The sequence below is a fragment of the Oncorhynchus masou genome, chromosome 13, assembly GCF_036934945.1.
Source record: "Oncorhynchus masou masou isolate Uvic2021 chromosome 13, UVic_Omas_1.1, whole genome shotgun sequence".
Taxonomy (NCBI): Eukaryota; Metazoa; Chordata; class Actinopteri; order Salmoniformes; family Salmonidae; genus Oncorhynchus; species Oncorhynchus masou.
The window spans coordinates 20,110,869-20,138,064 of record NC_088224.1 but is presented as its reverse complement, the minus strand read 5'-3'; the positions used below and the strand labels follow the sequence as shown (position 1 = coordinate 20,138,064).

The 27,196-nt window shown below is 41.9% G+C and overlaps 1 protein-coding gene across 1 annotated transcript in view; it reads left to right on the top strand.

The window, feature by feature from the left end:
- Positions 1-27,196, top strand: part of LOC135551893 (adhesion G protein-coupled receptor B2-like) — a 528,123-nt gene that overhangs the window by 461,946 nt on the left and 38,981 nt on the right. Inside the window, 1 exon segment of the mRNA XM_064983168.1 lies at positions 13,252-13,344. Within this exon segment, the coding sequence (XP_064839240.1) occupies positions 13,252-13,344 (93 nt within the window).

The following is a 27,196-nucleotide window of genomic DNA, read 5'->3' as shown; positions in this document are numbered from 1 at the left end:
AGAACACAAAGGGGAGAGGGTGAACATGAGGGAGGGGGGGAGTACATTATAGACCCAAAGGAAACCCATTTGACTGTGAAATGAGAATGACCTAGCCATTAGCGTGCCAAAGTACCCAGCAGGGAATCAGAGTTAACTTAGAGAGGATGGAGAAAGAGAGAGAAAGCTAGTTGAAGATAGAGATACAATTTCCTCCTGTGTGCTACCTACATGTACAAATTAGGATCTGGCTAAAAATACTTGAATCAGTTATATAACCCATTGCCCTTAATGGTTGTGAGGTCTGGGGTCTGCTCACCAACCAATAATTCCCAAAATGGGATAAACACCAAATTCAGACTCTGCATGCAGAATTCTGCAAAAATATCCTCCGTGTACAATGTAAAACACCAAATAATGCATGCAGAGCAGAATTAGAATGATACTTCAGTAGGTCGATACATAAGACTGACCCAAACTTAACTTTTGACTATGTACAGACAATAGCCTTGCTATTGAGAAAGGTCGCCGTAGGCAGACCTGGCTCTAAAGATGTGCACACTGCCCACAAAATGAGGTGGAAACTGAGCTGCACTTCATAACCTGCTGTGAAATGTATAACCGTATTAGATATACATATTTCCTTCAGATTCCACAGATCCACAAACAATTTGAAAACAAACCCGATTTTGATAAACTCCCATATCTATTGTGTGAAATTCCACAGTGTGCCGTCACAGAAGCAAGATGTGTGACCTGTTGCCACAAGAAAAGAGCAACCAGTAAATAAAAAAACATCATTGCAAATACAACCTATATTTATGTTTATTTTTTTTCCCTTTTGTACTTTATCTATTTACACATCGTTACAACACTGTAATTAATACATAATATGACATTTGTAGAGTCTAAATTATTTTGGAACTTCTGTGAGTGAAATGTTTTATGTTAATTTTTATTTCACATTTGTATATTATCTACTTCACTTTCTTTGGCAGTGTTAACATATGTTTCCCATACCAATAAAGCCCCTTGATTTGATTGAATTGATTGAATAGATTGAATATATTAAATAGATAGATAGATAGATAGACAGATCCAGATCCAATATGCAGTCTCTCTCTCTCTCTCTCTCTCTCTCTCTCTCTCTCTCACACACACACACACACACACACACACACACACACACACACACACACACACACACACACACACACACACACACACACACACACACACACACACAACACACGCTGAACACCCACTGTGAGTGAAGATGGCTTTTCGTTGGCTCTGCAGCTCATTTCTGTGTTCTGTTCTCAGATTCCACTCACAGGGTGGCGATTTGTTGTCCTACTCATCGGCTCAGATTGAAGTCAGGTCATACTGTCTCTGTCCTCAGTTGAAGACATGGTTCACTGATATCATGGAGGGATGGTAGGACACAGATTACAGATTAGCAGAGTTCATTGAGTCAGGAACAACAACCACACTTCAAATCAAACTTAAAGTCAATTTAAAACAACAACACACTTTGTCATAAAATGATCGAATGAAGGAGATAAAAACAAACTAATGCAATAAAAGAGATGAACCTGAAACAAAATGGATGTCTAAATATGGACTTTGTTCATAGACACGATTTGTCGTCACAGCGTGTCAGTGTAGTTATTGTGTGTGATATGTGTATACGTACATTCACGTTTCCTATCCATGTTGAGCTGGTTACACACTGCACATTTTTTGTAAATGGATCAAAAATCAAAAATAATCATTATGGGGTATTGTGTATAAATTTATGAGGACATGTTTTTATTTAATACATTTTAACATTAGGCTGTAACGTAACAACATGTGAAAAAAGTCAAGGTCTGAATATTTTCAGAATGCACTGTATATACAAAAGTATGTGGACACCCTTTCAAATGATTGGATTCAGCTGTTTCATCTACACCCGTTGCTGACACGTGTATAAAATCGAGCTCACAGCAATGCAATCTCCAAACAATGGCAATAGACTTTCAACGAGGCACCATCATAGGAAGCCACCTTTCCAACAAGTCAGTTCATCAAATTTCTGCCCTGCTAGAGCTGCCCCGGTCAATTTGAAGTACTAATATTGTGAAGTGGAAATGTCTAGGAGCAACAATGGCTCAGCCGCGAAGTGATAGGTCACACAAGCTCACAGAACGGGACCGCCGAGTGTTCAATTGGGTAGTGCATAAAAAACGTCTGTCCTCGGTTGCAAAACTCACTACAAAGTTCCAAACTGCATCTGGAAGCAACATCAGCACAATAACTGTTCGACGGGAGCTTCATGAAATGGGTTTCCATGGCCGAGCAGTCACACACAAGCCTAAGATCCCAATGCACAGTGCCAAGCATCGGGCTGGAGGGGTGTAAAGCTCGCCCCCATTGGACTCTGGAGCAGTGGAAATGTGTTCTCTGGAGTGATGAATCAAGCTTCACCATCTGACAGTCTGACGGACAAATCTGGGTTTGGCGGATGCCAGGAGTAAGCTACATGCCCCAATGCATAGTGCCAACTGTAAAGTTTGATGGAGGAGCAATAATGGTCTGGGTCTGTTTTACATGGTTTTGGCTCGGTCCCTTAGTTCCAGTGAAGGGAAATCTACAGCATACAATGACATTCTAGATGAGTTTGGGGAAGGAACTTTTCTGTTTCAGCATGGCAATGCCTCCATGCCCAAAGCGAGGACATACAGAAATGGTTTGTCTAGATTGGTGTGGAAAAACTTTACTGGCCTGCATTGAATGGATAAATTGGAATGCAGACCTAATCGCCCAACATAGGTGCCTGACATCACTAATGCTCTTGTGGCTGAATGGAACCAAGTCCCTGCAGCAATGTTCCAACATCTAGTGGAAAGCCTTCCCAGAAGAGTGGAGGCTGTTATAGCAGCAAACAGGGGACCAACTCCATATTCATGCCCATGATTTTGGTATGAGATGTTTGACGATTGGTCATGTAGTGTACATATAAACTGTAACCGCACTCAAAATGAGTCCAGCAACTATTCATTCCAAGTCAAGCACTGGTTCAAGTATCTCATTTTTTAAAACATTATTATCATTGTCCCCAATGCACGTTATGCCCAAAATTCAACAGTGAAGTTGTTGAATGTATTTGTATTTATTATGAATCCCCAGTACTCCTCCTGGTGTCCAGCAAAATTGAGGCAGTTATACAATTTAAAAAACATTACAATTCATTCAAAACAGATTTCACAACACATTAAGTGTTTGCCCTCCTGCCACTACTCTATTACCACATGTCTACAACACAACATCCATCTGTGCATGTGTGTATTAGGGTGTATGTTATCATGTGTGTATTAGGGCGTATGTTATCATGTGTGTATTAGGCATATGTTATCATGTGTGTGTTAGGGCGTATGTTATCATGTGTGTATTAGGACGTATGTTATCATGTGTGTGTTAGGACGTATGTTATCATGTGTGTATTAGGACGTATGTTATCATGTGTGTATTAGGACATATGTTATCCTGTGTGTATTAGGGCATATGTTATCATGTGTGTGTTAGGGCGTATGTTATCATGTGTGTATTAGGACGTATGTTATCATGTGTGTATTAGGGCATATGTTATCATGTGTGTGTTAGGGCGTATGTTATCATGTGTGTGTTAGGGCGTATGTTATCATGAGTGTGTTAGGGCGTATGTTATCATGTGTGTGTTAGGGCGTATGTTATCATGTGTGTATTAAGACGTATGTTATCATGTGTGTATTAGGGCGTATGTTATCATGTGTGTGTTAGGGAGTATGTTATAATGTGTGTGTTAGGGTGTATGTTATCATGTGTGTGTTAGGGCGTATGTTATCATGTGTGTGTTAGGGCGTATGTTATCATGTGTGTGTTAGGGCGTATGTTATCATGTGTGTGTTAGGGCGTATGTTATCATATGTGTGTTAGGGCGTATGTTATCATGTGTGTGTTAGGGCGTATGTTATCATGTGTGTTTTAGGGCGTATGTTATCATGTGTGTGTTAGGGCGTATGTTATCATGTGTGTGTTAGGGCGTATGTTATCATGTGTGTGTTAGGGCGTATGTTATCATGTGTGTGTTAGGGCGTATGTTATCATGTGTGTTTTAGGGCGTATGTTATCATGTGTGTGTTAGGGCGTATGTTATCATGTGTGTGTTAGGGCGTATGTTATCATGTGTGTGTTAGGGCGTATGTTATCATGTGTGTTTTAGGGCGTATGTTATCATGTGTGTGTTAGGGCGTATGTTATCATGTGTGTGTTAGGGCGTATGTTATCATGTGTGTTTTAGGGCGTATGTTATCATGTGTGTGTTAGGGCGTATGTTATCATGTGTGTGTTAGGGCGTATGTTATCATGTGTGTTTTAGGGCGTATGTTATCATGTGTGTGTTAGGGCGTATGTTATCATGTGTGTGTTAGGGCGTATGTTATCATGTGTGTTTTAGGGCGTATGTTATCATGTGTGTGTGCCTATATTGGTGTGTCTTCACAGTCGCTGCTGTTCCATCAGGGGTATTTTATCGCTCGGGGCAGGCCTGAATGTGAAAGCCTTGTTATTAGCTCTCTCTCTAAAGTGACTTGTGATGCCAAAGGAAATGTGGGTGTAAATGTCATAGTGTGTACCCACCACCCAGCATTATCTTACCTAATGAAAGTATCAGAGAATAGCAAACAATATGCTATATCTCTGAGCGCTGCGTCTCTGGCGCCAGTTACCACCATTTCTATCTTTGTTTTAATAGTATTATCCTCCGAACGGAACCCTCGGTAGACTGGCTGCCTATCTAGATTCAACAACTTGGTACTTTTGGTACCCATTTGTCATACTTGAGTAAAATAAAGATACCTTAATAGAAAATGGCTCAAGTAAAAGTGAAATTCATCCGGTAAAATATCACTTGAGTAAAAGTCTAAGAGTATTTGGTTTTATATATACTTAAGCATCGGAAGTATATGCAATTGAAAAAATATACTTAAGTATCAAGGTAAAAGTAAAAGTATGAATCATTTCAAATTACTTATATTAAGCAGACCAAACTGCACAATTGTTTATTTACTTTTTATTATTTACGGATTACCAGTGTCATGCTCCAACACTCAGACATCATTTACAAACAAAGCATTTGTTTTTAGTGAGTCCACCAGATCAGAGGCAGTAGTGATGACCAGGGATGTTCTCTGTTTAGTGAGTCCACCAGATCAGAGGCAGTAGGGAGGACCAGGGATGTTCTCTGTTTAGTGAGTCCACCAGATCAGAGGCAGTAGGGAGGACCAGGGATGTTCTCTGTTTAGTGAGTCCAACAGATCAGAGGCAGTAGGGAGGACCAGGGATGTTCTCTGTTTAGTGAGTCAACCAGATCAGAGGCAGTAGGGAGGACCAGGGATGTTCTCTGTTTAGTGAGTCCACCAGATCAGAGGCAGTAGGGAGAACCAGGGATGTTCTCTGTTTAGTGAGTCCACCAGATCAGAGGCAGTAGGGAGGACCAGAGATGTTCTCTGTTTAGTGAGTCCACCAGATCAGAGGCAGTAGGGAGGACCAGGGATGTTCTCTGTTTAGTGAGTCCACCAGATCAGAGGCAGTAGGGAGGACCAGGGATGTTCTCTGTTTAGTGAGTCCACCAAATCAGAGGCAGTAGGGAGGACCAGGGGTGTTCTCTGTTTAGTGAGTCCACCAGATCAGAGGCAGTAGGGAGGACCAGGGATGTTCTCTGTTTAGTGAGTCCACCAGATCAGAGGCAGTAGGGAGGACCAGGGATGTTCTCTGTTTAGTGAGTCCACCAGATCAGAGGCAGTAGGGAGGACCAGGGATGTTCTCTGTTTAGTGAGTCCACCAAATCAGAGGCAGTAGGGAGGACCAGGGATGTTCTCTGTTTAGTGAGTCCACCAGATCAGAGGCAGTAGGGAGGACCAGGGATGTTCTCTGTTTAGTGAGTCCACCAGATCAGAGGCAGTAGGGAGGACCAGGGATGTTCTCTGTTTAATGAGTCCACCAGATCAGAGGCAGTAGGGAGGACCAGGGATGTTCTCTGTTTAGTGAGTCCACCAGATCAGAGGCAGTAGGGAGGACCAGGGATGTTCTCTGTTTAGTGAGTCCACCAAATCAGAGGCAGTAGGGAGGACCAGGTATGTTCTCTCTTTAGTGAGTCCTCCAGATCAGAGGCAGTAGGGAGGACCAGGGATGTTCTCTGTTTAGTGAGTCCAGCAGATCAGAGGCAGTAGGGAGGACCAGGGATGTTCTCTGTTTAGTGAGTCCACCAGATCAGAGCCGGTAGGGAGGACCAGGGGTGTTCTCTGTTTAGTGAGTCTACCAGATCAGAGGCAGTAGGGAGGACCAGGGATGTTCTCTGTTTAGCGAGTCCACCAGATCAGAGGCAGTAAGGAAGACCAGGTATGTTCTCTGTTTAGTGAGTCCCCCAGATCAGAGGCAGTAGGGAGGACCAGGGATGTTCTCTGTTTAGTGAGTCCACCAGATCAGAGGCAGTAGGGAGGACCAGGGATGTTCTCTGTTTAGTGAGTCCACCAGATCAGAGGCAGTAGGGAGGACCGGGGATGTTCTCTGTTTAGTGAGTCCACCAGATCAGAGGCAGTAGGGAGGACCAGGGATGTTCTCTTGAGTGTGTGAATTGGACCGTTTTCCTGTCCTGCTAAGCATTCAAAATGTGACGAGTACTTTTGAGTCTCAGGGAAAATGTATCTAGTGAAAAGTACATTCTTTTCTTTAGGAATGTAGTGAAGTAAAAGTAAAAGTAGTCAAAAATATTAATAATACAGTAAAGTACACATACCCCAAAAAAACGATTAACCTAGTACTTTACAGTACTGATCTTTGTTCTTCAGTTCTCTCTCTCACTTTCTCAGTCTCCGTCTTTTCTTTGGATGTTTTCAAATAGTGTTTTTTTAAATGAATACAGTAGTATTAAAAGGTGACAAACACATTAAAGAAACTGAGATTTTTAACTCTTATTAAAAGCCAATAATGATGCAATGCATGTTGATGAAGTGTAATAAACGATTCTACATGTGAGTGATAATCAACAAGGGGCTATGCTTTCTTTGGAATAATAATCCAACTCCGTGGAAGGTCCGTTCCACTCTGCTATCGCATAGAGCCCAGAGTTGATTATCTCTTTCATATCATGGTCAGATTGAACACATTTACTGCTAGAAATGTGTTAATTTGCTAGTAGAAATGTGTTCATTTGCTAGTAGAAATGTGCTCAACATTCACTGAAGTAGCTAGCACGTTTACTAGAGAGAGTAGTTGACTTGGTAACTAAACAAACAGACTTTCTAGTTTAGCTAACCAAACCATCAGTCCTCAGGCATGATACAAGTCCGTATTCGATGTCCATCCGTGTCTGAGGACGTCAGGAGATGACACCAAAACTGGCCACTAGGGACAACAGGGAGCGCTGTTACCTTTAAGTAGGCTTTGATTTTGCTAGGGCATTGTGGACAGGGATGGCAGACGTGTGTAAGCCTCTGGTTCCAAAGGTTGAACTTTCGAATCCCACGATAGGAAGTTGTTTTTAATATTTGGGTTTTAATTCTGTCCCAAACCTTAACCCTTGAGTTAATACCTAACCGTAATACCTTGGAGATAAAACCATGGAATGATACAGAGAAGTAACCATACACTTCAAAATGTCACTTTTGGAACAACTAGATGATCGTCTAATTCTGACATGAGACTGTGAGACCTTGTTGCGGTCCTAGCTTAATGTTATGAAAATCTAATTCAGCAATGTCAATAATATGTGCAATTAAACTTTTTCTTTCAAAAGCAGCTCAAACATAGAACATGTAAAATTGAGTAGAGCCACAATTTCCCACTATAGGGAAATAAAACAATCTCTAGAATGCCCTTCAAGTCAATCCGAAATGAGTGTTCAACAATGCCATGGTATAACATAAAATCCAATAAAACCCAATATAGATGATCAAACATTAGCATTAGCAAGGTAATATATTTGTTTGTAGCTACACTCTTAGAAAGGTTCCTTAAAGAACCATAAGGGTTATATCTCTTGCTTCATATATGGTATGGAACCCCTAAATGTTCTATATATATTTTGTAGGGTTCTTTGATCAGAACCATAGAGATTCTACTTCACTGAATCAAAAGGGTTCCACATAGAACCCTGCATGGTGCCATTTATGAATTATGGCTACCACTATTAAATAGTAATAATTTTTGCTCAGAAAATAATTTAATAAACAATTAAATAATAATAACTCCTTAACCACTGGGCTACCTACCACCAGTACAGTTTGGGTTGTTGCCTCACTGGTTTCAGAGAAAAATAAAAAAGGACCAAAAACACAAGTTAATTAATCTTTGGAAATAAGCATGAATTAATCTGCAAAAATGAAGACCAAATACTATGCAGACATATAATTATTATGATGTTGAAGAACAACTTACATGCAGTTGTTGTCAGCAGCAATCGAAAGTGAGATTCGCTGCCTCTTATAGTTCTTGGTTACTACCATAAGTTGCAAAACACAGAGAAAGTGTGAAAAGTTATGTAATGATTAAGTAGGCTATTGAATCACCAATATTTATTATACTAAATGTATTATCAATTATTTATACATACCTCCTCTCAGTCAGCAACAGTATTCTAATGCCTTCATGAAGCATAGTCCCCTCACCCGACTCCACACTGAAATACTGAAATAAAAGTAACAATTAGCTCATTTTCAATGTCAGGCTGGGTCTGTAGCTATATTTGGAACATACCATAATAAAACAGTATGTTTATTTGAAAGAGTTGGCTGGCTAGCTTGAAAAGTGGAAAATTAAAGTATCCTGTGTTTTTCTGTTTAACTTCTTGGCCCACCCATCCCGTTAGCGGGATAATTTTTGTCAACATCCGTTGAATTGCAGAGCGCCAAATTCAAATTAAATTACTACAAATATTACATTTTTATGAACTGACAAGTGCAATATAGAAAAACACAATTTAGCTTGTTGTTAATCCACCTGGCGTGTCAGATTTCAAAAAAGCTTTTCGGCGAAAGCTATCCAAGCGTTTATGTAAGGATATCTCTCTCAGCAGACAAAACATTACAAACAGCTAGCAGCCAAGTAGATTGGTCACGAAAGTCAGAAAAGCAATATAATGAATTGCTTACCTTTGATGATCTTCGGATGTTTGCACTCACGAGACTCCCAGTTACACAATAAATGTTCCTTTTGTTCCATAAAGATTATTTTTATATCCAAAAGACCTCCATTTGGTTGGCGTGTTTTGTTCAGAAATCCACAGGCTCAAGCGGTCATGACGGGGCAGACGAAAATTCCAAATAGTGTCCGTAAAGTTCGTAGAAACATGTCAAATGTTTTTTATAATCAATCCTCAGGTTGTTTTTACAATAAACAATAAATCATATTTCAACCCAACCGTAGCTTTTTCAACAGGAGTGAGAGAGAAAATGTCTGCTCCAAGCTGCTCACGCATGCAAAACTCTGCTGGCACCCAGCCATCCAATGACATGATGTGATCTTTCTCGCTCATTTTTCAGAATAAAAGCCTGAAACTATGTCTAAAGACTGTTCACACCACGTGGAAGCCATAGGAAAAATAATTTGGTTGATATCCCTTTAAATGGAGGGAAGGCATGCAATGGAACAGAGAGGTTTCAGGAAAAACAGCACTTCCTGGTTGGATTTTCCTCATGTTTTTGCCTGCAATATCAGTTCTGTTATACTCACAGACAATATTTTGACATTTTTTGGAAACTGTAGAGTGTTTTCTATCCTTATCTGACAATTATATGCATATTCTAGATTCTGGGCCTGAGAAATAGGCAGTTTCATTTGGGTACGTTTTTCATCCAAACATCAAAATACTGCCCCCTACACTCAAGAGGTTTTATCGTTAGTTAAATAAAGTTTCAAATGTATTTATATAGCCTGTAGTTTATCATATGACTTTGGTTTCATATGTTTGAATTAAATTACCTTAATAAATTGAACAATAACGTGCTTATTGGTAGGCTACTTCTATTGTCATGCTGGAATGAGGGTTGGTTTTTGAATCAGAAGGGCAGTTACATTATGAATTTACCAAAAGGTTCTATATAGAGTTCCTTTCGTAAATTCACTCTGGCTATCTACTCCGATTTCAGAGCACTCTCATCTGAGTGTGCCAGAGTGCAGAATAACTGATGAATTTACAAATGCGTAAATGTAAAAAAATAAGTAAATTGTTGCCAGCAGAAGTAAATTGTTGCCAGGAGCACAGTTACAGTCACCAACGCTTTAGACAACATGAAAACAGCCTAACCACCTCTGCTCGAGTGAGGAAAATGGTCAGAATGAGGTGTTCTCTCATTTGCATCTGGAAGTAGCTAGCAAGTTAGTCAACTTTAGCCAGTTAGCTTAGGTGCTTGACTGCCGTTGTGAGGTCAGAATGCTCGGATCAATGTTACTCCTCTGCTAGAGCGTCCAGTGTGCTCTCTGAATGGTCCGAGAGCGAAACACTCTGGATTTACTAATGGACAATCTGACAACACTGAATTTACTGAGCGCACTCTGGCACTCCAGATTGAATTTACAAACACACCCTAAGAGTGTAAGCTTTTATGCTATTAAATCAAATCAAATCAAATTTTATTTGTCACATACACATGGTTAGCAGATGTTAATGCGAGTGTAGCGAAATGCTTGTGCTTCTATAAATGCAGTAATAACCAACAAGTAAAACTGACAATTCCAAAACTACTGTTTACACAAGTAAGGGGATAAAGAATATGTACATAAAGATATATGAATGAGTGATGGTACAGAGCAGCATAGGCAAGATACAGTAGATGGTATCGAGTACAGTATATACATATGAGATGAGTATGTAAACAAAGTGGCATAGTTAAAGTGGCTAGTGATACATGTATTACATAAATATGCAGTAGATGATATAGAGTACAGTATATACGTATACATATAAGATGAATAATGTAGGGTATGTAAACATTATATGTTTAAAGTGGCTAGTGATATATTTTCCCTAATTTCCCATCAATTCCATTACTAAAGTGGCTGGAAGTCAGTGTGTTGGCAGCAGCCACTCAATGTTAGTGGTTGCTGTTTAACAGTCTGATGGCCTTGAGATAGAAGCTGTTTTTCAGTCTCTCGGTCCCAGCTTTGATGCACCTGTACTGACCTCTTCTGGATGATAGCGGGGTGAACAGGCAGTGGCACGGGTGGTTGTTGTCCTTGATGATCTTTATGGCCTTCCTGTAACATCGGGTGGTGTAGGTGTCCTGGAGGGCAGGTAGTTTGCCCCCGGTGATGCGTTGTGCAGACCTCACTACCCTCTGGAGAGCCTTACGGTTGAGGGCGGAGCAGTTGCCGTACCAGGCGGTGATACAGCCCGCCAGGATGCTCTCGATTGTACATCTGTAGAAGTTTGTGAGTGCTTTTGGTGACAAGCCGAATTTCTTCAGCCTCCTGAGGTTGAAGAGGCGCTGCAGCGCCTTCTTCACAATGCTGTCTGTGTGAGTGGACCAATTCAGTTTGTATGTGATGTGTACGCCGAGGAACTTAAAACTTACTACCCTCTCCACTACTGTTCCATCGATGTGGATAGGGGGTGTTCCCTCTGTTGTTTCCTGAAGTCCACAATCATCTCCTTAGTTTTGTTGACGTTGAGTGTGAGGTTATTTTCCTGACACCACACTCCCCTCACCTCCTCCCTTGTAGGCCGTCTCGTCGTTGTTGGTAATCAAGCCTACCACTGTTGTGTCGTCCTCAAACTTGATGATTGAGTTGGAGGCGTGCGTTGCCACGCAGTCGTGGGTGAACAGGGAGTACAGGAGAGGGCTCAGAACGCACCCTTGTGGGGCCCCAGTGTTGAGGATCAGCGGGGAGGAGATGTTGTTGCCTACCCTCACCACCTGGGGGCGGCCGTCAGGAAGTCCAGTACCCAGTTGCACAGGTGGGGCGAGACCCAGGGTCTCGAGCTTGATGACGAGCTTGGAGGGTACTATGGTGTTAAATGCTGAGCTGTAGTCGATGAACAGCATTCTCACATAGGTATTCCTCTTGTCCAGATGGGTCAGGGCAGTGTGCAGTGTGGTTGAGATTGCATCGTCTGTGGACCTATTTGGGCGGTAAGCAAATTGGAGTGGGTCTAGGGTGTCAGGTAGGGTGGAGGTGATATGGTCCTTGACTAGTCTCTCAAAGCACTTCATGATGACGGAAGTGAGTGCTAGTCGTTTAGCTCAGTTACCTTAGCTTTCTTGGGAACAGGAACAATGGTGGCCCTCTTGAAGCATGTGGGAACCAGACTGGTATAGGGATTGATTGAGTATGTCCGTAAACACACCAGCCAGCTGGTCTGCGCATGCTCTGAGGGCGCGGCTGGGGATGCCGTCTGGGCCTGCAGCCTTGCGAGGGTTAACACGTTTAAATGTTTTACTCACCTCGGCTGCAGTGGAGGAGAGTCCGCATGTTTCCGTTGCAGGCCGTGTCAGTGGCACTGTATTGTCCTCAAAGCGGGCAAAAAAGTTATTTAGTCTGCCTGGGAGCAAGACATCCTGGTCCATGACTGGGCTGGTTTTCTTTTTGTAGTCCGTGATTGACTGTAGACCCTGCCACATACCTCTATTATTGTTATTAATATTGCTTCTAGCTAGCATTAAATTTGCAACAACACAGGTTTGTAGGAACCTTGCTGTTTGCCACTCAGACCTCTGCAACATATGAATTCGATCTTCCCCCTTCCATATTGAGCTAGCGGGGTCAGATGTCAGCTAGCCATTTATCTGACCAGGTGATATCATAATGGGGCATCATTACATTGGAATACATTTCAATGCAAAACAGCTGAAACAAATGAAAAGGGAATGTTAGCTGTACTTTCACAGTTTGATGTGACTGGGTTAGCTTTTGTCTGTTTTAGCTTTTGTTGTTTTCTAAAAAATCCCCATTACATTATGGGGTATTGATAAAACCCTCAAAGTTCTTTGCCTTCACTGGGTATATATATATATAACCTTTTACTCTTGTCCAAAGAACCAAAATGTTCTATAAAGAACCCTAAATGAACCCTTTTTTCTAAGAGTGTTGTTTAAAACCCAATAAACATGTGTACAGTACTGTATACATGAACATAGTGTCTATGGTAGTCTTAATGTTGTGAACTTAACCAATAAAGACCTTTAATTTGCTCCTTTCCTCCCCTTATCCCTCCTCTTCTTCTTCCTTCCTTCGCTCCTCATCCCTCTCTTCAAGGTCCAGGACGCAGTGCGCTGTCGGATGGGGGGATGTAAAGATGACAGCGAGAACTCACCGGACTCATGCAAGAACGGACAGGTGCAGATCATGGTGAATAACATTTCATTTCATCCCATATTAGACCCATAACCACTACTAGTCTGGCCCCTGATCTGTTTGTGCTGTCTTGCCAACTTTTGGGACCAGGCTACGTAACCACATCATGTTGGTCCTAAAACTGCCCTGTTCCTTTTCTCCAAATACTGTCCTTCCCTGTTTATAATCCCAATCTCAATCCCAAATCAACCACTAGACCCTACACCCAATGCACTTGTGGGGTTTTGAGAGGATTGGAGAGTTGTCGATTTCGGATTAGGACTAACATCCTAGGGCCTCCCAAGTGGTGCAGCGGTCAAAGCCACTGCTTTGCAGTGCTAGAGGCATCACTACAGGCTCGATCCCAGGCTGTGTCGCAGCCGGCTGCGACCGGGAGACCCATGATGCGGCGCACAATTGTCCGGGTTAGGGGAGGGTTTGGCCGACTGGAATGTCCTTGTCCCATTGTGCTCTAGCTACTCCTTGTGGTGGGCCGGGTTCATGCATGCTGACTCAGTTCACAGTGTGTCAAGAAGCAGTGCGGCTTGGCACTGCGCGAGTCCGTACGGGAGTTGCAGCGATGGGAGAACTACCAATTGGGGAGAAAAAGGGGTAAAAAAAGGACTAATATCCTAGTCAAAATTGATGGTCTATTTCCAGTCCCTCCTAAAGATTTTTTCTTAGCGCACCTGTAATCACCTGTAATCATCAATTCACATTTATATTGACTCGACAGTGACTGCGGCAGGTTTGTTGAGCCTATAAGAAAGGTCCTTATCATTATGCGCAGGTTGTAAAGTTACACGAAAGGTTACTTTGTCCAAAATCATAATACTCTTGTAAATCATAAAGACATGAAGTGCCTCCCAATGTCGACCAGGTCACAACGTTCTGTCATTTGTATTAGTTACGAAGGTTCCGACGCTGACCACTCCCTCCCCTTTAGTTTTATTCATCACACAGTCATTTACTGTAATATTTTGATCTCTTGAATGGACCGCTAGGAATGTTAGGAGGCTGATGATTTACTGCACATTACCAAAACACTTTTTTTTTGGAAAGTACTTGTCTTGAATTTGTTCTTCAAAGCTGTCAGGTTCAGAGTTTTTCCTTGCCTAAAATCACTGACCTGGAAAAGGTATGGCCCAGGGTTGTTCCGGGAGATGTCACATGTTCAGGTAATATGAATGGTCTTATTTATGAGGAAACCTACTCCTGCCAAAGTTAACAGGGAGCACTGTGCTAAAAGCAGTCATTTCAAATGAATTGGTAAATCCAGTGTTCCCAACAGTCATTTCAAATGAATTGGTAAATCCAGTGTTCCCAACAGTCATTTCAAATGTATTGGTAAATCCAGTGTTCCCAACAGTCATTTCAAATGTATTGGTAAATCCAGTGTTCCCAACAGTCATTTTCCAAATGGTATAATCCTGAATTAATCCCTCATAGTAAAAGGCTCAAGGCGACTAAATGAAAAGGGCAAACTTGGAACCTGTTATAGACATGACATGACATAGCAGCCATAACAGTATTAAGAAGGCCTTATTTAAGAATTCAAGTAGTGTTACCATAAACTTACTTGAGAGGATAGGAGGACATCTTCACAGGATAGGAGGACATACTGAGAGGAAAGGAGAACATCTTCACAGGATAGGAGGACATCTTGAGAGTATAGGAGTACATATTGAGAGGATAGGAGGTCATCTTGAGAGGATAGGTGGACATATTGAGAGTATAGGAGGACATATTGAGAGTATAGGAGGACATCTTCACAGGATAGGAGGACATACTGAGAGGAAAGGAGAACATCTTCACAGGATAGGAGTACATATTGAGAGGATAGGAGGTCATCTTGACAGGATAGGAGGACATCTTGAGAGGATAGGTGGACATATTGAGAGTATAGGAGGACATATTGAGAGTATAGGAGGACATGTTACGAGTATAGGAGGACATATTGAGAGGATAGGAGGACATCTTTAGAGTTTGGCAGGATATATTGAGAGTTTGGTAGGACACATTGAGAGGATAGGAGGACATTTGACAGGATAGGAGGACATATTGAGAGGATAGGCGGACATATTGAGAGAATAGGAGAACATATTGAGAGGAAAGGAGGACGTCTTGAGAGGATAGGAAGACATATAGAGTGGATCGGAGGACATATTGAGGGGAAAGGAGAACATATTGAGGGGATAGGAGGATACATTGAGAGGATAGGAGGACATATTGAGAGGAAAAGAGGACATATTGAGGGGATAAGAGGACATATTGAGAGTATAGGAGGACATATTGAGAGTATAGGATGACATATTGAGAGGATAGGAGGACATATTGAGAGTATAGGAGGACATATTGAGAGTATAGGAGGACATATTGAGAGGATAGGAGGACATACTGAGAAGATAGTCGGACATCTTGAGAATATAGGAGGACATATTGAGAGGATAGGAGGACATATTGAGAGGATAGGATGACATATTGAGAGGATAGGAGGACATCTTTAGAGGTTGGGAGGACATATTGAGAGGATATGAGGACATCTTCACAGGATAGGAGGACATATTGAGAGGATGGGAGGACACATTGAGTGTATAGGATGACATATTGAGAGTATATGAGGACATATTTAGAATATAGGAGGACATCTTGAGAGGATAGGTGGACATATTGAGAGTATAGGAGGACAAATTGAGTGTACAGGATTACATATTGAGAGTATATGAGGACATATTGAGAGTATAGGAGGACATCTTGAGAGGATAGGAGGACATATTGAGAGGACAGGATGACATATTGAGACGATAGGAGGACATATTGAGAGGTTAGGAGGACATATTGAGAGTATATGAGGACATATTGAGAGTATAGGAGGACATATTGAGAGGATAGGAGGACATCTTGAGATGATAGGAGGACATATTGAGAGGACAGGTGGACATATTGAGAGGATAGGAGGACAAATTGAGAGGATAGCAGGACATTTTGAGAGGATAGGAGGACATCTTGACAGGATAGGAGAACATATTGAGAGGATATGAGGACATCTTGAGAAGATAGGAGGACATCTTGAGCATATAAGAGGACGTGTTAAGAGGATAGGAGGACATCTTGACAGGATAGGATAATATATTGAGAGGATAGGAGGACATCTTGAGAAGATAGGAGGACATCTTGAGATGTTAGAAAGACATATTAAGAGGATAGGAGGACATTTGGAGAGGATAGGTGGACATATTGAGAGGATAGGAGGACAAATTGAGAGGATAGCAGGACATTTTGAGAGGATAGGAGGACATTTTGAGATGACAGGTTGAAATGTTTTGAGAGGATAGGAGGACATATTGAGAGGATAGGAGGACATATTGAGAGGTTAGGAGGACATCTTGAGAGGTAAGGAGGACATATTGAAAGGTTAGGAGGACATATTGAGAGTATAGGAAGACATCTTGAGGGGAGAGGACATTTTGAGAGTATAGGAGGACATATTGGGAGGATAGGAGGACACATTGAGAGGACAGGAGGACATATTGAGAGTATAGGAGGACATCTTGAGAGGATAGGAGGACATATTGAGAGTATAGGATGACATTTGAGAGTATAGGAGGACATATTGAGAGGATAGGAGGACATATTGAGAGGATAGGAGGACATCTTTAGAGGTTGGGAGGACATATTGAGAGGATATGAGGACATCTTCACAGGATAGGAGGACATATTGAGAGGATAGGAGGACAAATTGAGTGTATAGGATGACATATTGAGAGTATATGAGGACATATTGAGAATATAGGAGGACATATTGAGAGGATAGGATGACATATTGAGAGTATAGGAGGACATATTGAGAGGATAGGATGACATATTGAGAGTATAGGAGGACATATTGAGAGTATAGGAGGACATCTTGAGAGGATAGGAGGACATATTGAGAGGATAGGAGGACAAATTGAGTGTATAGGATGACATATTGAGAGTATATGAGGACATATTGAGAATATAGGAGGACATATTGAGAGGATAGGATGACATGTTGAGAGTATAGGAGGACATCTTGAGAGAATTGGAGGACATCTTGATAGGATAGGAGAACATCTTGAGAGGATAGGTGGACATATTGAGAGTATAGGAGGATATATTTAGAATATAGGAGGACATATTAAGAGTATAGGAGGACATATTTAGAATATAGGAGGACATCTTGAGAGGATAGGTGGACATATTGAGAGTATAGGAGGACATCTTGATAGGATGGGAGGACATCTTGAGAGGATAGGTGGACATATTGAGAGGTTAGGAGGACATCTTGAGAGGTAAGAAGGACATATTGAAAGGTTAGGAGGACATATTGAGAGTATAGGAAGACATCTTGAGAGGATACGTGGATATATTGAGAGTAATGGAGGACAAATTGAGAGGATAGGAGGACATATTGAGAGGATAGGAGGACATCTTGAGAAGATAGGAGGACATCTTGAGAGGATATGAGGACATCTTGAGAAGATAGGAGGACATCTTGAGCGTATAAGAGGACATGTTAAGAGGATAGCAGGACATTTTGAGAGGATAGGAGGACATTTTGAGATGACAGGTTGAAATGTTTTGAGAGGATAGGAGGACATATTGAGAGGATAGGAGGACATCTTGAGAAGATAGGTGGACATATTGAGAGGTTAGGAGGACATATTTAATGTTTAGGAAGACATCTTGAGAGGATAGGAGGACATATTGAGAGGATAGGATGACATATTGAGATGAAAGGTGGAACATTTTTGAGTGGATACGGGGCCATCTTGAGAGGATAGGAGGACAAATTGAGAGGATAGGAGGACATATTGAGATGGTAGGAGGACATATTGAGAGGATAGGAGGACATCTTGAGAGGAAAGGAGGACATATTGAGAGGTTAGGAGGACATCTTGAGAGTATAGGAAGACATCTTGAGGGGAGAGGACATTTTGAGAGTATAGGAGGACATATTGGGTGGATAGGAGGACATCTTGAGAGGATAGGAGGACATATTAAGAGGATTGGAGGACATATTGAGAGGATAGGAGGACATATTAAGAGGATTGGAGGACATATTGAGAGGATAGGAGGACATTTTGAGATGACAGGTGGAACATTTTTGAGGGGATAGGGGGCATCTTGAGAGGATAGGAGGACATCTTGAGAGGATAGGAGGACATATTAAGAGGATTGGAGGACATATTGAGAGGATAGGAGGACATATTGAGGGGATAGGAGGACATTTTGAGAGGTTAGGAGGACATATTGAGAGGATAGGAGGACACCTTGAGAGGATAGGAGGACATCTTGAGAGGATAGGAGGACATCTTGAAAGGATAGGAGGACATATTAAGAGGATTGGAGGACATATTGGGAGGATAGGAGGACATATTGAGAGGATAGGAGGACGTTTTGAGATTACAGGTGGAACATTTTTGAGAGGAATGGGTGGCATCTTGAGAGGATAGGAGGACATATTGAGAGGATAGGAGGATAGTTTGAGTGGATAGGAGGACATATTGAGAGGATAGGAGGATATTTTGAGATGACAGGTGGAACATTTTTGAGGGGATAGGGGGCATCTTGAGAGGATAGGAGGACATCTTGAGAGGATAGGAGGACATATTGAGAGTATAGGAGGACATATTGAGAGGATAGGAGGACATATTGAGAGGATAGGAGGACATATTGAGAGTATACGAGGACATACTGAGAGTATAGGAGGACATATTGAGGGGATAGGAGGACATATTGAGAGGATAGGAGGACATATTGAGAGTATAGGAGGACATATTGAGAGGATAGGAGGACATATTGAGAGTATAGGAGGACATATTGAGGGGATAGGAGAACATTTTGAGTGGATAGGAGGACATATTGAGATGACAGGTGGAACATTTTTGAGAGGATAGGGGGCATCTTGAGAGGATAGGAGGACAGTTTGAGTGGATAGGAGGACATATTGAGATTACAGGTGGAACATTTTGAGAGGATAGGGGGCATCTTGAGAGGATAGGAGGACATATTGAGAGGATAGGAGGACATTTTGAGATTACAGGTGGAACATTTTGAGAGGATAGGGGGCATCTTGAGAGGATAGGAGGACAGTTTGAGTGGATAGGAGGACATATTGAGAGTATAGGAGGACATATTGAGAGGATAGGAGGACATTTTGAGAGGTTAGGAGGACATATTGAGAGGATAGGGGGCATCTTGAGAGGATAGGAGGACATCTTGAGAGGATAGGAGGACATATTAAGAGGATTGGAGGACATATTGAGAGGATAGGAGGACATATTGAGAGGATAGGATAACATCTTGAGAGGATTGAAGGACGTTTTGAGAGGATAGGGGGGCATCTTGAGAGGATAGGAGGACAGTTTGAGTGGATAGGAGGACGTTTTGAGATGACAGGTGGAACATTTTTGAGAGGATAGGGGGGCATCTTGAGAGGATAGGAGGACATATTGAGAGGATAGGATAACATCTTGAGAGGATTGAAGGACATATTTGAGAGGATAGGGGGGCATCTTGAGAGGATAGGAGGACAGTTTGAGCGGATAGGAGGACATATTGAGAGTATAGGAGGACATATTGAGGGGATAGGAGGACATTTTGAGAGGTTAGGAGGACATATTGAGAGGATAGGAGGACATCTTGAGAGGATAGGAGGACATCTTGAAAGGATAGGAGGACATATTAAGAGGATTGGAGGACATATTGGGAGGATAGGAGGACAAATCGAGATGATAGGAGGACGTTTTGAGATGACAGGTGGAACATTTTTGAGAGGATAGGGGGGCATGTTGAGAGGATAGGAGGACATATTGAGAGTATAGGAGGACATGTTGAGAGGATAGAATGACATATTGAGAGTATAGGAGGACGTTTTGAGATGACAGGTGGAACATTTTTGAGAGGATAGGGGGGCATGTTGAGAGGATAGGAGGACATATTGAGAGTATAGGAGGACATGTTGAGAGGATAGGGGACATATTGAGGGGATAGGAGAACATTTTGAGTGGATAGGAGGACATATTGAGAGTATAAGAGGACATATTGAGAAGACAGGAGGACATATTGAGAAGATAGGATGACATATTGAGAGGATAGGAGGACATATTGAGAGTATAGGAGGACATGTTGAGAGGATAGAATGACATATTGAGAGTATAGGTGGACATGTTGAGAAGATAGGAGGACATATTGAGAAGATAGGATGACATATTGAGAAGTTAGGAGGACATACTGAGAGTATAGGTGGACACATTGAGAGGATAGGAGGACATATTTAGAGGATAGGAGGACATTTTGAGTGGATAGGAGGATATCTTGAGAGGTTAGTAGGACATATCGAGAGTATAGGTGGACATATTGAGAAGACAGGAGGACATATTGAGAGGATAGGAGACAATATTGAGAGGAGAGCAGGACATCTTGAGAGGATAGGTGGACATATTGAGACTTTAGGAGGACATATTGAGAGGATAGGAGGATATCTTGAGCATATAAGAGGACATATTAAGAGTATTGGAGGACATATTGAGAGGATAGGAGGACATATTGAGAGGATAGGAGGACATATTGAGAGTATACGAGGACATACTGAGAGTATAGGAGGATATCTTGAGAGGATAGGAAGACATATTGAGAGGATAGGATGATATCTTGAGCATATAAGAGGACATATTGAGAGTATAGGAGGACATATTGAGAGGATAGGAAGACATATTGAGAGGATAGGTGGACATATTGAGAGTATAGGAGGACATATTGAGAGGATATGGGGACATATTAAGAGTATTGGAGGACATATTAAGAGTATTGGAGGACATATTGAGAGGATATGGGGACATATTGAGAGGATAGGAAGACATATTGAGAGGATAGGAGGACATCTTGAGAGGATAGGTGGACATATTGATAGGAGGACACTTTTAGATTATCAGTAATCAGACCAGAGTACAACCAAAGACTAAAGTAACTAGTCCCTCCCATTCTCTATTCTCACTTACATGTTCATTCTCTCACTTCCATGTTCATCCTCTCTTACATGTTTACATTTACATTACATTTAAGTCATTTGGCAGACGCTCTTATCCAGAGTGACTTACAAATTGGTGAATTCACCTTATGACATCCAGTGGAACAGCCACTTTACAATAGTGCATCTAAATCATTTAAGGGGGTGAGAAGGATTACTTTATCCTATCCTAGGTATTCCTTAAAGAGGTGGGGTTTCAGGTGTCTCCGGAAGGTGGTGATTGACTCCGCTGTCCTGGTGTCGTGAGGGAGTTTGTTCCACCATTGGGGGGCCAGAGCAGCAAACAGTTTTGACTGGGCTGAGCGGGAACTGTACTTCCTCAGTGGTAGGGAGGCGAGCAGGCCAGAGGTGGATGAACGCAGTGTCCTTGTTTGGGTGTAGGGCCTGATCAGAGCCTGGAGGTACTGCGGTGCCATTCCCCTCACAGCTCCGTAGGCAAGCACCATGGTCTTGTAGCGGATGCAAGCTTCAACTGGAAGCCAGTGGAGAGAGCGGAGGAGCGGGGTGACGTGAGAGAACTTGGGAAGGTTGAACACCAGACGGGCTGCGGCGTTCTGGATGACTTGTAGGGGTTTAATGGCACAGGCAGGGAGCCCAGCCAACAGCGAGTTGCAGTAATCCAGACGGGAGATGACAAGTGCCTGGATTAGGACCTGCGCCGCTTCCTGTGTGAGGCAGGGTCGTACTCTGCGGATGTTGTAGAGCATGAACCTACAGGAACGGGCCACCGCCTTGATGTTAGTTGAGAACGACAGGGTGTTGTCCAGGATCACGCCAAGGTTCTTAGCGCTCTGGGAGGAGGATGTTCATGTTCATCCTCTCTCTTACATGTTTATCCTCTCTCTTCCATGTTCATCCTCTCTCTTACATGTTCATTCTCTCTCTTCCATGTTCATCCTCTCTTACATGTTTATCCTCTCTCCTGCATGTTCATTCTCTCTCTTCCATGTTCATCCTCTCTTACATGTTTATCCTCTCTCCTGCATGTTCAACCTGTTTTTTACCTTGTCTTTTTCCTTCTCTTTCTTATTCTCTTCATCATTTCTTCTTCCCCACATTTCACTTACAATCTCTTCTTATTAATGTTTCTAATCCATCTGAATTGTGTCCTCTCCTCCATTCCCTCCACTCTCATCTCTTCTCCTCTCACATCTCTCCCACCATCCCTGCATCAGAAGTGTCAGAACATGTCCTACTGCGGGCAGCAGTGTGGCTCTCTGCGCTACAGCACTGGCACTGGAGCTTCTCCATGCCTGTCATCGTCATGCCAGCAACAGTCACCATGCCTGCCACCATTCCACCCTCACCAGGGCTGTCAACACAGCTGCCAACAAGGCTGTTACCACAGCCTGCCCCACAACAACCATATGAACCATGAGCACATGAACCACACCCTCAACCATGCCCATAACCAAGCTTACAACCACAACCATGGACATAACCACAACCAGTACCCCAACAGCAAATCAGTATGTCAACCACCGTAGATAGATACTATGTCCTAAAGTAGCCAATGCTGTGTGTAGCCATATAGAACATCTGGTACATTAGCCACGAGGTTTCCAACAATGGTTCCCAAATTGTGGATATACTGAAATGGCTTTCAATTTATTTAATAAAAATGTTATTAGCCTGCAAAAACAACTAATGTTGTTTTATGGTCCATTGGGGAAAGGTTTGGAAATCACTGGGCTGCAGTATATTAGTATGTAGATTGGTGCCAGTAGGTTTTTACAGAAGGGATCTTGAACTTCCGTCTGGCCCAGTAGACCCCACATGTCTGAGTTATAGTCTTAGCTTCCACCAGTCAACGTTGTTTCATTCTGCTTTTTTATATCTAGATGGAAGTGTTTTTAGAGGAAGTTTTGGGATCCAAATGTTGTTTTGTTCTTGCATTTATTCCAATAATAATTCAGCCATAAGTGAATTGGAGTTCTCTTGTGCTTAAGTGGTTACCAGTGTTGGCTGAACCCAGGCCTAATGTGAATGTCCTCCACAATAATGCCTGGACAAACAGTACTTAGTAATGATGCTGATGGTGAACCTGATTCACTTTACATACTCAGCCTGTGTGTGGGTGTGAGAGAGAGAGGGGGAGAGAGATGAGAGTCTATATCCTCATTTGTCTGTTTAGGCGAGAGCCATTTGTGAGTCAGTGTGATTTGCGTGCTAAGAGCTTTCCTCTCCTTTGAGACCTGCATTCATTCTCTCCCTCTTTCAAATGTTCTGTTTCTCTTTCTGTCCCTTTAATTATCTTTATTTCTCCCCCCGTCTCATGCTCTCTCTTTCTCTTCCACTTTCCCCTTTCACTGTCTTTCCCCCTCCCTCCACCTCTCTCCCTCCATCTTCCACTCCCCCCTCCTTTTTCCTCCCCTGTCTCTCTATCCCTCCCTCCCTCTGTCTCTTTCTGTGTCGTGCCAAAAATGCCTAATAGTTTTATATCCACACAAAGGCTTTTGTGAGCGGGCTCCATAGAGGATTCTAGGCAGATCGGCGCTGGGGGGAGAGAGGAGACAGATGAATGGCCTGGGTCTGCATGGCAATGTGGGGCCACATTAAGTTGGGGAGGTTTTAATGGAGGCCATTTTGGAAAGACACACTGGAACTTTCCCTCATTCAATCCAATCAATCTGTTTGTGTGCTGATATTTGTGTTGGTTTTTTCACAAAGCAATTTGTTCTAACGAATTATCTCGTGGAGGTTACAAAAGACAAGCTGAGGGCAATGAATGCAGAATGCTGGGATGAGGAAGATGATTGTGTTTGGTTTAAAGAGAGAAAGGAAGAGAACTTGAAAGAGACCAGTGACTTGAGATGGCCATTGCAGACCGACAAAGGTGTCATTCAACGTGTTGAGCCATTTGCTCTTGATTGGTGGCAGTTACAAGTCTAGGGTAAAGTAAGTGCTTGAAATGATGTGCTGAAGATCATGTCAATTATGGATGCACTTTACTCACTTGAAAACAAAACAATATTAGAACCAGCATTCTTGAAAAAATAACACTGACCTCGATTTTCATCAGCTGTTCATCCTTTTTGATTCTTTTGAAGCAAAATCATTATCTTTCCTCATTCTTCTCCTAAACACATACTGATAGAAAGATTATAGGAGTAGCTCAGATATCTGTTGCCACTACCAGCCATTCTGATAACAAACACACGTCTTAGTAGAAAGGGAGATAGTGTAGGATGCATGCCCAATGGCACCCTACACCCTAGATGGTGCACCCCCATAGGGCTCTAGTCAAAAGTATTGCACTATGTAGGGAAAAGGGTGCCATTTGGGATTCGACGATACGGGGCTTGAGTCTGCATTTCTTTGTCTCTAAATAATCTGTAGCACCATTAGAAAGGTTTAGCCTAACATCTCTGTCTCTAAATCATCTGTAGCACCATTAGAAATGTGTAGCCTAACATCTCTGTCTCTAAATCATCTGTAGCACCATTAGAAAGGTTTAGCCTAACATCTCTGTCTCTAAATCATCTGTAGCACCATTAGAAAGGTTTAGCCTAACATCTCTGTCTCTAAATCATCTGTAGCACCATTAAAAAGGTTTAGCCTAACATTTCTGTCTCTAAATCATCTGTAGCACCATTAGAAAGGTTTAGCCTAACATCTATGTCTCTAAATCATCTGTAGCACCATTAGAAATGTGTAGCCTAACATCTCTGTCTCTAAATCATCTGTAGCACCATTAGAAAGGTTTAGCCTAACATCTCTGTCTCTAAATCATCTGTAGCACCATTAGAAAGGTTTAGCCTAACATCTCTGTCTCTAAATCATCTGTAGCACCATTAGAAAGGTTTAGCCTAACATCTCTGTCTCTAAATCATCTGTAGCACCATTAGAAAGGTTTAGCCTAACATCTATGTCTCTAAATCATCTGTAGCACCATTAGAAATGTGTAGCCTAACATCTCTGTCTCTAAATCATCTGTAGCACCATTAGAAAGGTTTAGCCTAACATCTCTGTCTCTAAATCATCTGTAGCACCATTAGAAAGGTTTAGCCTAACATCTCTGTCTCTAAATCATCTGTAGCACCATTAGAAATGTTTAGCCTAACATCTCTGTCTCTAAATCATCTGTAGCACCATTAGAAAGGTTTAGCCTAACATCTCTGTCTCTAAATCATCTGTAGCACCATTAGAAAGGTTTAGCCTAACATCTCTGTCTCTAAATCATCTGTAGCACCATTAGAAATGTTTAGCCTAACATCTATGTCTCTAAATCATCTGTAGCATCATTAGAAAGGTTTAGCCTAACATCTCTGTCTCTAAATCATCTGAAGCACCATTAGAAAGGGTTAGCCTAACATCTCTGTCTCTAAAATATCTGTAGCGCCATTAGAAATGTTTAGCCTAACATCTCTGTCTCTAAATCATCTGTAGCACCATTAGAAAGGTTTAGCCTAACATCTCTGTCTCTAAATCATCTGTAGCACCATTAAAAAGGTTTAGCCTAACATTTCTGTCTCTAAATCATCTGTAGCACCATTAGAAAGGTTTAGCCTAACATCTCTGTCTCTAAATCATCTGTAGCACCATTAGAAAGGTTTAGCCTAACATCTCTGTCTCTAAATCATCTGTAGCACCATTAGAAAGGTTTAGCCTAACATCTCTGTCTCTAAATCATCTGTAGCACCATTAGAAAGGTTTATCCTAACATCTCTGTCTCTAAATCATCTGTAGCACCATTAGAAAGGTTTAGCCTAACATCTCTGTCTCTAAATCATCTGTAGCACCATTAGAAAGGTTTAGCCTAACATCTCTGTCTCTAAATCATCTGTAGCACCATTAGAAAGGTTTAGCCTAACATCTCTGTCTCTAAATCATCTGTAGCACCATTAGAAAGGTTTAGCCTAACATCTCTGTCTCTAAATCATCTGTAGCACCATTAGAAAGGTTTATCCTAACATCTCTGTCTCTAAATCATCTGTAGCACCATTAGAAAGGTTTAGCCTAACATCTCTGTCTCTAAATCATCTGTAGCACCATTAGAAAGGTTTGGCCTAACATCTCTGTCTCTAAATCATCTGTAGCACCATTAGAAAGGTTTGGCCTAACATCTCTGTCTCTAAATCATCTGTAGCACCATTAGAAAGGTTTAGCCCAGGGGTGGGCAACTCCAATCCTGGGGTCCGGGGAGGTGTCACTTTTTTCTCCATACCGAGCAAACATAGCTGATTAAAGTAATTACAATCTAAATTGATGATTAGTTCACTATTGGAATCAGGTGTGTTTGCTGGGGCTGAGGCAAAAGTGTGACACCAATCAGGCCCCTGAGGACTGGAGTTTCCCATCCCTGGTGTAGCCTAACATCTCTGTCTCTAAATCATCTGTAGCACTATCAGAAAGGTGTAATCTAACCAGGGCCTGTTCTTACTCTTCTGTTGCCCTAGTCGAGACCAACAAATGCTGCCCGCAAAACTAGAATAGTCCCAGTATCCAAATTACTTTGAAAAGACATCTAAAGTCTACGTGTTTTCCAGATGTTAAAGTTCAATTTAAGTTCTGAATAAAAGGTGAAAAGTTATTTTCTGTTTGTTTAAAATACGTATTTTCCAGGACGTTGAAAAGGCATCTTTTCCAGATGCCTTTTCCAAATCAGGTTCCAAATCATCTTTTCCAAATCAGGTTCATTCCCAGTTCTGAATTAAATGTAAAAATACTTATTTTCTGGATGTTGAAAATATGTATTTTCCAGAAGTTTCAAATATGTATTTTGTAAGTATTTTCCGGATATTGAAATCAGGCATATTGTTGGTTCTGAATGAAAGTTGAAAGTAAGCCATTTATAGACGTTTGTGTTTGGGC